At 37.4% G+C, this 13,154-nt stretch overlaps 1 protein-coding gene across 1 annotated transcript; it reads left to right on the top strand.

Moving 5' to 3' along the window:
- The first annotated feature begins 182 nt into the window (after window positions 1-182).
- Window positions 183-5,992, top strand: LOC139152602 (endoplasmic reticulum chaperone BiP-like). The gene is made up of 8 exons (XM_070725841.1): window positions 183-377; window positions 1,496-1,651; window positions 1,874-2,105; window positions 2,354-2,601; window positions 3,067-3,221; window positions 3,467-3,702; window positions 3,975-4,212; window positions 4,590-5,992. Exons 2-8 carry the CDS (start codon window positions 1,500-1,502, stop codon window positions 5,330-5,332), a joined length of 2,004 nt encoding a protein of 667 aa, XP_070581942.1. The 5' UTR covers window positions 183-377; window positions 1,496-1,499; the 3' UTR covers window positions 5,333-5,992.
- The last annotated feature ends 7,162 nt before the right edge of the window (window positions 5,993-13,154 follow it).

The following is a 13,154-nucleotide window of genomic DNA, read 5'->3' on the forward strand; positions in this document are numbered from 1 at the left end:
AAATATCGAGTAGGTTTATAATCAAAATGCTAACATGTCGTCATCTGTTCGGTTATCATCGTATACTTCCGGAAATTTCGAAGGCAAATGTAATATGACGTGTAAACTCTTGGTGGGGAAGCCGCTTCTTGCCATGTGATTCAACATAGCCAATCAGTGATAGCCAGCAAGCCGGTTCACAACCAATCAGAAAGGGCCACGAAGATATAGCTTGTCCTAAAACCAACGTGACTCTGGTACAGCTGACATTGGTAAAGACTTGCAATACAGTGAGTGGATAGCATCGTGATTTTGACATCGTTTTGAATTTACAAGAGTACAATTTTTTCATCGATCAAAGAGCATTTGCTGCTTTTATTTGCAACAGTGAAGTAGAGGTAAGTTGAAACCGCTATTATGTATCCAAATTGCCCAAGATGACGAGACTGTAAGTGAGATCGCATTTACACATGCTAAAACATACAAGTGAAATTATGCCGAATAACATTTTTTATCCAAGAGAATTTTCCAAGATTACAGTAGTGATTTTAGCTTTAAAACATAGTTTCAACATTTTCTTGATTTGTGCAATTTATTGTCATATTGTGGGTGCAATTTTTTGTAGATATATACCACAACTTTAACTAGTGTACACGTTAAACGGTAAAGATAAGTGATACAGGTTAGTATATTCCTCAATCTGACTGTTCTGTGTATTCGATTTGGAACTTCACATCGTCATTCCGATATATTTTATATATTGTAATGTGCTTTTCTTTAAAAGTGTATATCTTAAACGTAACAGATGCCGTCAAAACTCCTTTAAAACGCATCTCCAATGCTACCTCCGTAATCTGACCAATTGCTAAGAAGGGTACTGTCATTTCCGGGTCTGCGGGAAATAGAGTTGTTGCCTATGCTGGATTGATGTATGGTTTCTCTTCTGCTCACAACTGTTCGAAATGACTCTGTGGTATATCTTTGAGAACGTCCGCGGTCTTTTTTAATCGTTTTTCTGTCAATTTGTAATTATCCGAATTGCGCAATAGGTGAAGATGTACCATCAGTACCAGCATGGTCACAATTGGAAAATTTATGAATGGAATTCCTCTCATAATAGCATAATGCTGACGTGTACTGTACGCCCAGTGCAATTCACACCTTTTCAAATTTTAAGTAAGAGACTTGAGTCATTCGCCGTTGTCAATTAAAACATGTAATGATAAAATCACCAAAATAATTGTCACAGCTTAATTTGGGTAATCTGTGAAAAACGTTATTAAAAAACTGGAAAATGTTGGTAGATTTTCATAATGCATATGGATCAGCTGGACAATATGGATTGGAAGTACTAGATATGATAGCTCTGTATGGCAGGGCTGTGTTACCGGTGGGAGGCCTATAGCCAGTAACACACAGCCCTGCCACACAGCTATAGATATGATCACCTCTCCTGATAGCAGTAAAACCATCCTTTATGATAGTACTAAACGATTTTGTAATTTCTCTTTCACAGCAAGATGAAGAAATACTTGGCAGGAAGTTTACTTTTACTTGTGATATTCATGTATGGAATATTCACCCAGGTGAAAGCCGACGATGATGATGAGAGTGATAAGAAGGACTCTATAGGTACTGTTATTGGTATTGACCTTGGAACAACATACTCATGGTACGTTTATTCCACCACCCTATCAAACTTTCCATTAGCTGTACAGTTTCAAAATTAATTGTATAAAAGTTGGCCAGACGGCATATTTGGAGCAATGATCCACATTGTTCAGTCTAATTCAGCCTTGTAATTTAGGTGACATCATCCTCAACATATGCTGTGTTTGTATGTGTTCATGCACTGACACATTTTCATAATTATATTTCAACCTTTCTTTTACAGCGTTGGTGTGTATAAAAATGGGAGAGTAGAGATTATTGCCAATGACCAGGGTAATCGTATCACACCATCTTACGTCGCCTTTACAGAGGAAGGTGAGCGTCTCATTGGTGATGCTGCAAAGAACCAGCTTACAAGTAATCCCACAAATACAGTCTTTGATGCCAAAAGATTGATTGGACGTAACTGGGATGATAAATCTGTTCAACATGATGTCAAGTATTTCCCATTCAAGGTAAGACGGCTTGCACTCGTGGTCCTGTAAACTTTGTCTTTGTTTCACAGCATTTATTACAAAACACAGTAAAGTTCAGAAGTCATGTTTACAGTATGGAACACGAAACATTACTGGACATAATGTGTCAGTGTGTTCAATTTTCAACTTAAAGACAGTAACTTTTGAACGTCAGATTCCATTTAGTTCTTTTGAATGCTTATTTGATGTCCGGTATACCAACCATATTGCCACTCTATCTCGACTAGGTCAAAGAAAAGAATGGTAAACCCCATGTAGAGGTCAGTGTTGGTGAAGAACGTAAAATCTTTGCAGCTGAGGAAATCAGTGCCATGGTGTTGGGTAAGATGAAGGAAACTGCTGAAGCTTATCTTGGTACTGATGTTGCTAATGCTGTAGTCACTGTACCTGCGTACTTCAATGATGCTCAACGTCAAGCTACCAAAGATGCTGGAATTATTGCTGGTCTCAATGTCATGAGAATCATCAATGAGCCGTAAGTATAGGATATCTTTGACCACCTGAATACTGTGTCATGTTTAACACAAAATATTGTGGCATATGTGACAATGTTTTACACTGAATTAGTGATTGATTTGGCTGTTGTACAGACCCTATCAAATTTTTAAGGATCATTTGATGAGAATAATTATCTCAGAGATTTTGGTTCAGTGTAGCACAGATAGAGCCAGCTTTTTGATGTTGAGGGCGCTGCTTTGGGACCGATAAATATACCAGAGCCATCGCCATTGTCTGAGAAGCTACTCTGAAGTTAGTGTCAATGACAAAAAAACCCAAAACAGTCATTATCAATAACATTTTTCCACACTGCTACTGCCTTCATTTAATAGAAATCCCACCTCTATTTTTATCGTAGGGAACATTACATGTTTTGGCTTTAAGAGGAAATTATCCCTTGTATTTAAAATTACTTACCTCTGTGAAATTGTCTCATTGACAGGACTGCAGCCGCTATTGCCTATGGTTTGGATAAGAAAGAAGGAGAAAAGAACATTTTGGTGTTTGATTTGGGTGGTGGAACTTTTGATGTGTCACTTCTCACCATTGACAACGGAGTCTTTGAAGTCGTAGCAACCAATGGTGACACACATCTGGGTAAGTCCCTCAGCAATCATATTTTTGACCTTCATTTTCAAGCTCTGATAAGTCACTAATTTGGTTGTATACCCTGGTATATGATGGAACTATATTTTTGAACCTCAGAACATGTGAGAGTAGAGTAGCCATGGTCAGAACAAATATTTTGAATGCCATGAACTTCAAGGTGAAGTAGTATCCACAACAATAGAATGGAACCATGATTAAACAACTTCATAACATGCACATATTTTTCTTCAAAGGTGGTGAAGATTTTGATCAGCGTGTAATGGAACACTTCATCAAATTGTACAAGAAAAAGAAGGGCAAAGATGTCAGGAAGGACAACCGTGCCGTGCAGAAACTCCGTCGTGAAGTTGAGAAGGCAAAACGTGCTCTCAGTGCACAACATCAGGCCAGAGTTGAAATTGAATCTTTCTATGATGGTGAAGACTTCTCAGAGGTTCTAACCAGAGCCAAGTTTGAAGAACTCAACATGGTAAGTTTAGGGACTAGTATTTGTTTTACAGTTTCATGTACAGATCTAGATATGTCTGGCATGTTCAAAGATAACTTGTAGCAGCCAAAGCTCACATCACATTCAACATTATTCCAAATGGTTGGCAGTTTTCAAATAGACATAAAGGAGTATTGGCAACAAGTGTGAAATTTTGTTTCTCTTTTGTTAGTGAGATTTTGCTCTTAAGTGACATATTTTGTCCAAAAACTTTCAAAGCACTCACATTTCTCGTAATTTTTTTTTTTTTACAGGATCTGTTCCGTTCTACGATGAAACCAGTCCAAAAGGTTATGGAGGATGCGGGCATGTCAAAATCAGAGATTCACGAGATTGTACTGGTAGGTGGATCCACACGTATTCCTAAAGTTCAACAGTTGGTGAAAGACTACTTCAATGGAAAGGAACCATCCAGAGGTATCAACCCTGATGAAGCTGTTGCATATGGTGCTGCTGTACAGGCTGGTGTGCTCAGTGGGGAGGAAGAAACTGGTAAGTTGTAGTATTTCATCAAAACCGGACTTCGGTAATTTTCAATCAGTCTGCATGTAATCTTCCTGGCCAGTGACATTCTGGCAAAAAGACCTAGAGGGTATCAGTGAGTGCCTGTCACAAGTATACTCCTGTATCATAGTACAGATGAGCCCAGTCACCACTCATAGCCTATCTTTCACACAATTTTCAATTATTTTCTGATCATTGTTAGACCAGTGTGATACGCTTAAACACTTCTACCAAAGCTTGTTGGGGAAATCACAAATGTACGAGCCATGCTGAAGTTTTTGCGGCATTGCCGGGCCTTAAGAATTGACACCAGTTTATTTACTGTCTTCAAAGTTTTTAATCTTTGCATGTGTGTTCCCTTGTAGGTGACCTACTCTTGTTGGATGTGAATCCCCTTACCATGGGTATTGAGACAGTTGGAGGTGTCATGACAAAACTGATTTCCAGAAACACAGTCATCCCAACCAAAAAGTCACAGATCTTCTCAACGGCAGCTGACAACCAGCCAACTGTCACCATCCAGGTCTTTGAGGGTGAGCGTCCAATGACCAAGGATAATCATCTGCTTGGAAAGTTTGACTTGAATGGCATTCCACCAGCACCTCGCGGTGTCCCTCAAATCGAAGTCACATTTGAAATCGACGTCAATGGTATCCTTAGAGTATCTGCTGAGGACAAGGGCACAGGAAACAAGGAGAAGATCACCATCACCAACGACCAGAACAGACTGACGCCGGAAGACATTGAAAAGATGATTCAGGATGCTGAAAAATTTGCTGATGACGACAAAAAAGTGAAAGAGCGAGTTGAGGCCAAAAATGAACTTGAAGGATATGCTTATTCATTGAAAAATCAAGTCGGTGATGAAGAAAAATTAGGAGGAAAACTCACAGATGAACAAAAAGAGCAGATTACTTCAGCTTGTGATGAACAAATTGAATGGTTAGAGGAAAACCAGGACGCTGATACTGAAGATTTGAAAGCACATAAAAAGCAGTTGGAAGACATTGTCCAGCCTATTGTTAGTAAATTATATGAACAAGCTGGTGGTGCGCCACCAACGGGAGAGGAAGGAGAGGAAGACGATTGGGATAGGGATGAGCTTTAAAATAATTTTATTAAGAAGACAAACACTATAAAAATTTTGTATCTTGCCTGTTTATGTTGAAACCATTGGAAGAGGTGATTTTAACATAGATGTGCGTCTTGCAAGTCTGATTTGGTATGCAAAGGTACATTTCTCTCCATGTGTAAAAAATTTCAGAGAAGACTGCAGGTTGGGAATGGGTCATTGCATATGTAGATACCTGTTTCAGTGGATGACCAAAAAGTGAAGCACCACTTTCAGGTCATTATTGTCAATTGTGTAAAGTTCATATTTGGTTTTTGTTTTTCCATTTGTCAGTTCAGCTTGTTTATCATGCTTCATGTTAGCACCAATTCATTCCATATTTTTTTTGTCAGAAAGTTTCAATGGAAAAGATCATCATAGTTTCATCTAGCTGTTTTTGCAACTGAATTAACTGCCAATTTTTGTCATCAATCTGGACTTCCGTGTCAAAGAGCTGTAAATTTTTTATTACGAAAGCTTAATGGTAACCTAATTCACAGAGACAGGTAAATCAAATTTGCAGTTTCTTCAAGAATGTTCGTCACATAGTTTATGCTTTTCCCATTGTCATGTCTATATGCCCTTTTTTCAAGAGACTATTTGTAATTAAAAAGTTTAAAAAATATTTTATTGGAATAAAGACTTTCCAAACCCATATACACTAGCATTGATATTGTTGTTCTTTGGAATCGAGTGCTGTATGTTTGATATGATTAGTTGGTCAGAGGTACCACTATAGAAATAACGGACGACACTCTGACCATTAACGTTTATTTATGGGCAAGGGCGAGAGTTTAGCCAAAAATTAACGGGAGAGGCTTGCCGAGCCCGTTAATTTGGCTTTCCTCTCGCCCGCGGAGTCTGTTATTTCAATTTCATTATCAATGAACCCCGAAAAACCGTCAAAATTTACGAAAATTTACCCTGCGAACGACAACGGGGCCCCAGAACCTTTCAGTGAGTAGTGCACGTGCTGCAAAAATTTTGCAAATCTGGAGATTTTTTGAAAAAAAGCGTCTACACTTGGCCCACAAATGCTCCATTTTATTAGTAATTTGTGCCCTGTGGGCACAAAGTACTAATGTGATGACGCGGCCTCTGTTGTTGCATACAGTGGGCCGTATGCTGTGGACGCAGATATCTCAGAAACGCTCCAGTAACTTTTTCTGAATTTGGTCTGGTGGTCACTTGGGCATGTATCTCAAACGGTCTTTTTTCTTTTTTGATTGAATCATTTTAAAGTCACTTTTTTAGCTTTTTTCTGAAAACCACTATTTTCAATTTTTCCTCAAAACCACTGATTTGATTATTGTGATATTTGGCATGGGTGTTCGTATAGTTGCAATGCCGTCAGAAATGTTCAAAATTTGGTGATACATGCCTTGTATTATTTTTAAACAATATTTTTATCCATTTTTATTTTATATTTACTTGATTTTGCCTCGCTTTCATTAAAGCTACCGTCTGCACGTGCGCACAACTCTAGGACAATTCTGAGTTGAAGAATCGAATCGGACGCCATCTTGTTTCTCGTTCTGGGTACATTTTTTACGTCGTGAACGTTTCACTGTGTATTTCAACATATTCTATAGTTATGAAGTTGACAGTGATGCACTTTTGCGGCTGTCGTGTATTTTTTGGTACGAAAGGCGCCTTTGATCGACTGAAGAATGATGGCCTCCATAGGCGATAAACACCGGTACCGGCAGGCATATCAGTTCTACTGAGGAAGCAATCCACTGGCCCGTATAGGTCAGGGCTCACTTAGGGGAGAACCAACTGGCCCGTATAGGTCAGGGCTCACTTAGGGGAGAACCACTTGATTTCTGGGGGGGGGGGTATGGAGGATTTTGAGAAAAAAAAATGTCACCAGGTGAAATAAAAGAAAAAAATTAGCCTGTAATGGCTTGAGAAAAAAAATTCTCATAACAGACAGAAATAAAAAAGGAATTGTCACAATGCAGTTGAAATGAGCAAAATTTTGGAAACTTCATCCTCTATATTCTTTGCTGGCATGCTGCCATAGGCAGCGCAAATGTTTTTACCACAAGCAATTCTTATGGGTTTTTTTTCCCAGCGCTTACGATATAGCATTCACTACTTTACACCTCAGTGCACTCGGTGTTTCCCTTCCCTTTTCTGACCCAAGAAATCATTTTCAGGATTTCTGTTGCAATATCTCAATGGTATAGGCAATATCTAGATGGGACTATTTGACTTCTGTAAATGTGAAAATTTAAAACACAAGAAAGGAGTCAATAAACTAGTGTTAAAACCAATACATTATTCTCTCAATATAAATATGTTAGAAAGATTACAAGTTGACAATGAAAAATTGAGGAACAACAATATAAAGAAATACAATGTGTGAGCCTTGTTTCTCTGACCACAAAAGATAACATCCTCCCCCCCCTGAGAACTTAAAAGGAATTGACTATTTTAAAGAAAAGCAGGTATAGTAATGATCACAGTTGATTTGCCATATTGTATGTCCTTCCCTGCACTACATAATTCAAAATTAAATATTGTCTTTGGCCTATACATACTTGAGGGGTAAGCTTATTTAGTCTCACACATTAAAGATGCACTGTTGACCTACAGAGTCCAAACTTTTTATCATTGTATTGTAGATAGGTGTACACTCCAAATACTAAGTACAAGTGTGGTGAGTGTAACAAGCAAATGTTTTTTAGTCAATGGCCCAAATTTATTTTCTATATGATGGACAATAAATACATGTGTAATCAATGCCAACAGTCCAGTTTAAGTAATTTGGTTTAGATTAGCCATTTTCTCCCTTCTGTATTATATAAGTTCACCGTTTCCTGTTTTAGATATTGTTGATCCTGTCACGTAGCGTGGCTGTGATATAGCAGTAGACGTATAAGAGACGGCAACGATACACGAAATATACTTTAAGTTGTAGCGCTTTATTCAGCTGAGTAACGTAAGGTTACACGGTAAAACTTCTATGTCTCACACTAGTCTAGTACTTGGGCGTCTGTCTCGGTCAACGTCGTCTCGAGCGTCGCAACAGGTTCTGAACGGCTTCTACAGGTTCTCAACAGCGTCTACCCTAACAGACTAAAATGCAGAGTTTATATTGGGTGAATATCTGGCTTTGTCATGACTTTGGTATGCGTCTATCATTATCTAAAGAATTAACTAAAGACAGTCGGCATACGTGCAAAGGACAGCAGGAGGTCCTGCTTAAGCGTCCCGTGGGTGTTAAAGCGTCCAAACAATACATTCACTAAAGACGGATGAATGGTTACATCAAAGGTAACGAAAACAAGGGAGTCGTTCTCACGATGCACCACGTGCAGAAGGGGTTACTATAGGTCACTGTCGGTCATTCACTGTCAGTCATACAAACTAAATTCAAGTCATAAAATATCATATAATATTAACTATCGAGTGGCTACATCACAATCCTATTGAGTCCCATCTCTAATTCTTAATTCACTTTCATATCAGGGTTGTTGATACTTAGAATCCACACTTGAACTTATGCTGGAGCAGTAACCAACCAGTTCAAATAACTTTCATTTTAATATGTCCAAACAATTTGACTTTTTGCCAAATTTCACATTTATGGCAAATAATAAACAGTAAGGAGGTACAAAGGACGTCGGTGCCCCCGGGCCCCATGTTTTGTGGTTGATTATGATGTTTGTACAAATCACAATTTTCATTTTAGTCGTAAAGTTATTGTTTATGATATTATTCATATTCACGGGCATGAAAACAACCATTACTGCGTATTTGTGGGCAGTCACGTGGTTCAGCTTGACCAATAAAAAACGCAATGGACAGGGCATGGTAATATAATTTGTGATGTTTACCCACTGGACTCTCATTCTACCCTGAACCCTTGCCCTGATTAGTATTACTGGTAGCTGGAAAATGACCAGGAGGGTAACTTTCTAGATAAAATACAGTTTGTGTTTGTTAGAATCACATGATGTGATGTAAATTTCTTCTAAAATTTCAAAGAGTTTATGAATGTACTCACTAGCAGGTGAATGGAGTTGTGTGTGTGTATGTGTACCACTTCTTTCAGAGATTCTGCAATGTGTACTACGGCCAGGAAGATTGTACATTATAGCCCAAACAACGGACAATGTTTCCCTGAGGGTAAGTGTCCATTTTCCCCCATGTCAGGAGGGCAAATGGTCCCTTGATTTTCATCCTCAAACGGCGCATAGACATATTAAAATTGCTGTTATGCAGTTTGATTTTTTTACACATAATTTTGTAAAAACAAGATTTCCTGTGTAAAATATGTAATTTAATAATTTTTAAATCCCGAAGTTACCAAGTTTAAAATAAAAATATAGTTCCTGTTCACTTTCAGTCAAATGATGACTAAGTAGCCCACGATGTCATCAACAATTAAGTTACCATTAAATCCTATGGAGCGCAACGTTTGATATATGAGGCAAAGACACATATTGGGTTTTGTTTCCAATTCTTCACTGAATATTAATTTTCTTGGAAAACTTCATGAGTTAATGAAGGTACATGCCAGCATGTCAATGCGTCTGTGAACCACTTCTGTCAGAAATTGTGCGATGTGAAATCGTTCCGAGAAATGGAACCTGGTATACTATCCAGCCCTGATTATAATCATCCAGCTTGTATACAGTCTCAGAATGCTGAATGTCAAACTCAGTGTTTAGGTTCCCACTTGTCAAATTGCAACCCAACCGAGGCTAATGCAAGGATTATGACTCTAGACCTGTGTAGGTCAAGAGTCATAATAAAAGGTAATGTTACAAGCCGATGTTATCACTGACATATCGACACATTTCCAGAGACAACTGACAACACAGTTCCAACTTTGAACAATTACAATCTGCATTTATATATCACTCCATACCCAGCAAGATATGTACAGCTTGTTGATTGTACGCCCTAGCATCTGCAGTTTAACTTCAAATTGATTCTGGTTATCTGAGGTTTTAATTTGGACTACAACAATGATCAACTAAAAACATCATTGAAGTAAACAGAAAAAAATGGAACAATTTGGAGTAGATTTATGACATATGTTTAAGTATGAATATATTGGTTGTCCTGCTCTATGAGGCCAACCCTTTAAAGGGGAAGTTACAGGACCGTGGGCGCACAATAGGGGTATATACTGATGACGAAGCCATTTTACATACACTAGGCAGGTTTTTGTAATTCTCATAATATCGCTTTGACCATATGGTAAATTTAAATAATCATGATGGGCACTTTTGTGACATATGCAACGAGGGGTCAAATGGTCATACAGGGAACACATTTTGAAACATATGCATTTTCCGACAAAAAACGGAACATTTTTTTACTTTATTTTGGACTCAAGTTTAGTCACTATATATTCACAGACATATGCAAGATTAATTGGACGCCTGAAACATGGCAATATTATGGGATTCTGGGACCAAACATGGTATGTCCGATCAGTAGCATGGCATTTTTACATTTTTATAGATTTACGATAGTCCGGCATTTATAGTGGGTTAGGCAAAAAGGTATAAATCAGAATTAGAATGGACCACTGGACAAACAAAAATGTGCACAAATTTGCATAGAAACATATGTATTCAGTACATTGTACACATGGGTTTAATGTCTGCTGTCTGACAATCAAGTTAAAGTGTGGCACTGATTCATACACTGCTATCAAAAACCCCAAATCAGTATGTCCCATAATACTTTGATTATTTGGTACATTTATTCCTAGACTGTCACAATCCCTCACTGGCTACTCACTGTGGCTGGTGCAGCCTGGCTCAGTGAGGTGGTGCAGCCAGCGAGGATTCGTCAGTTTGCTGAGCTGGCTAGGCCCAGGCTTGTGCAAAACCATATGTATGGTCACCTACTACAACTAATAATAATAACAATATTTTATTGCTTGCTTGTAAATATAGGATTTACATCACATTTGTGGCAATAAAAGTGTAATACAAAAATAAGTTCAAACTTGTCTCCAATAAAGATAAAGTCACTTACATTATAATAATAGTAGCTAATAATAAATATAACCAGGTATTTCTTTGTCCATATAAAGTAAAATATAATCTGCATATTGTTCATTAAAATACAGCTCTTTTATTGTTAGTTGAGAAATAAGCTGATTTTCAGTTGTATCATTTGGAAGGTTTCACTGAAAAAGTTTTTTCCTTGAACTTTGTATTTCTGACAGACTAATAAAAAGTGCATTTCATCTTACTTTACTAGTACGTAGCCTGTGAGAGGCTGTGAGATAGTCTAATATATTACTAGAGGTAGCCAGTAGCTCAAGTTTATTCAAATGAGCATGAAATTTGAGCAGTAAATTGAATAGTTGTTTTGAGTAGTTTTTTCTTATTTTCTGCACAGAATAGCTGTGTCTGTGTCTTCTGTGAAATCACAGTTGGTGACCAATCTGTATGGCCTCACAGTCTCATTATTGATATATAAATATAAAGATTTATATGAAATGCTTTGATAAGACTTATGGAAAAGTATGCTTTTCATGTTACATGTCATTTACAGCATCCGCAACGTAGTTTTAGCAGAGTTCCTGGCACAAGTTTCAGCTGAGCTGGTTTTTGGGTGTTTTTTTTTGAAAAAGATAAATTTATTTCAACATAGTCACAAATAAAACAAATCTACATAACTGTGAATGCGTTAAAATTACAATGCGTCTTGTGTGAAAAAACAAATAATTAGCTGTTTGATTACAAAGATCATCATATGAATGAATTCAGGATGCATTCTTCTCCTTCCAGTCTTACAAGGCTTGAAAACTTTGTGATAAAATCCTCAGTTTTGTTCATCATCTTATAAGTGAAATACAATGTATTCATCCATGAGGAGAGATGACATTTCAATTGCATGACATAGGATTGAAGGGAAACTTTAATCCCATCAAGAGTAACCGAATTTCGAATATTCCAAACTGTATATTTTACAAAGGAAGTAATACAGTAAATAATGTCAGATGTTGCATTATTATCATTTTCGATTCCTGCAATTGCTAATCTTTTGATATTGATATTATTATCAAAGTTGTGGTTTCTGACTAAGAAAGAAATACATTTCTGCCAGATTTCTTTAACATATTTACACTCAAATAAGATGTGTTCCAGTGTTTCTTCTTGACCACAGATATGGCATTTCCCATCACTTAAATTGAAAGTTTTGGCCAAGCTTCCTGTGACTAGGCCTCGATGGAAAATCTTCCAATTTAAATCATTTACTGAATTGCTGACAATTTCTGTTGAATTAAGACGGCTGAATAGAGTAGCTTTGTAACTGTCAGTAAGACTTAGATTCTCAGCCCATTTTTGACCAATCTGACCTCTGACTGCATGCCATTTCTTATCAACTAATTTCCAATAAAGTGACTTGGTTTTGACCTCACTTTTTGTAAGACCATAATTCTCTAAGTCTAGAATATCATAGTTTTCTTCATTTTGGATGTTTGAAGAGATGATTTGTTTCCAAGAATCTGGAATAGCATTGAGGAGTGTTTCATTACTCTGTTTTGATTTCCTCTTGCACGTGTCTATTTGTACCTCCTCTAATTTTTGCAATTATTTCCCATTGTTGAAGCCAGTCATTTCTGTCATCATTCCGGATGTCCCTAAGCCTTAAAATTCCACTCTTTGATCATTTGTCATAAAAGAGGACACTTCCTTCATTCTTAATATTGTCGTTATACCACAGAACTTCTCTAAGAAGATTCTGTTTTGATGTTGGCAGATTCACTCTTGTAAAGTGAAAGTGACTTCCAGGTATTTAACATATCCCCATACACCATTGGGGTTCGTTTGTTGTT

Source organism: Ptychodera flava, chromosome 16, assembly GCF_041260155.1.
Source record: "Ptychodera flava strain L36383 chromosome 16, AS_Pfla_20210202, whole genome shotgun sequence".
Taxonomy (NCBI): Eukaryota; Metazoa; Hemichordata; class Enteropneusta; family Ptychoderidae; genus Ptychodera; species Ptychodera flava.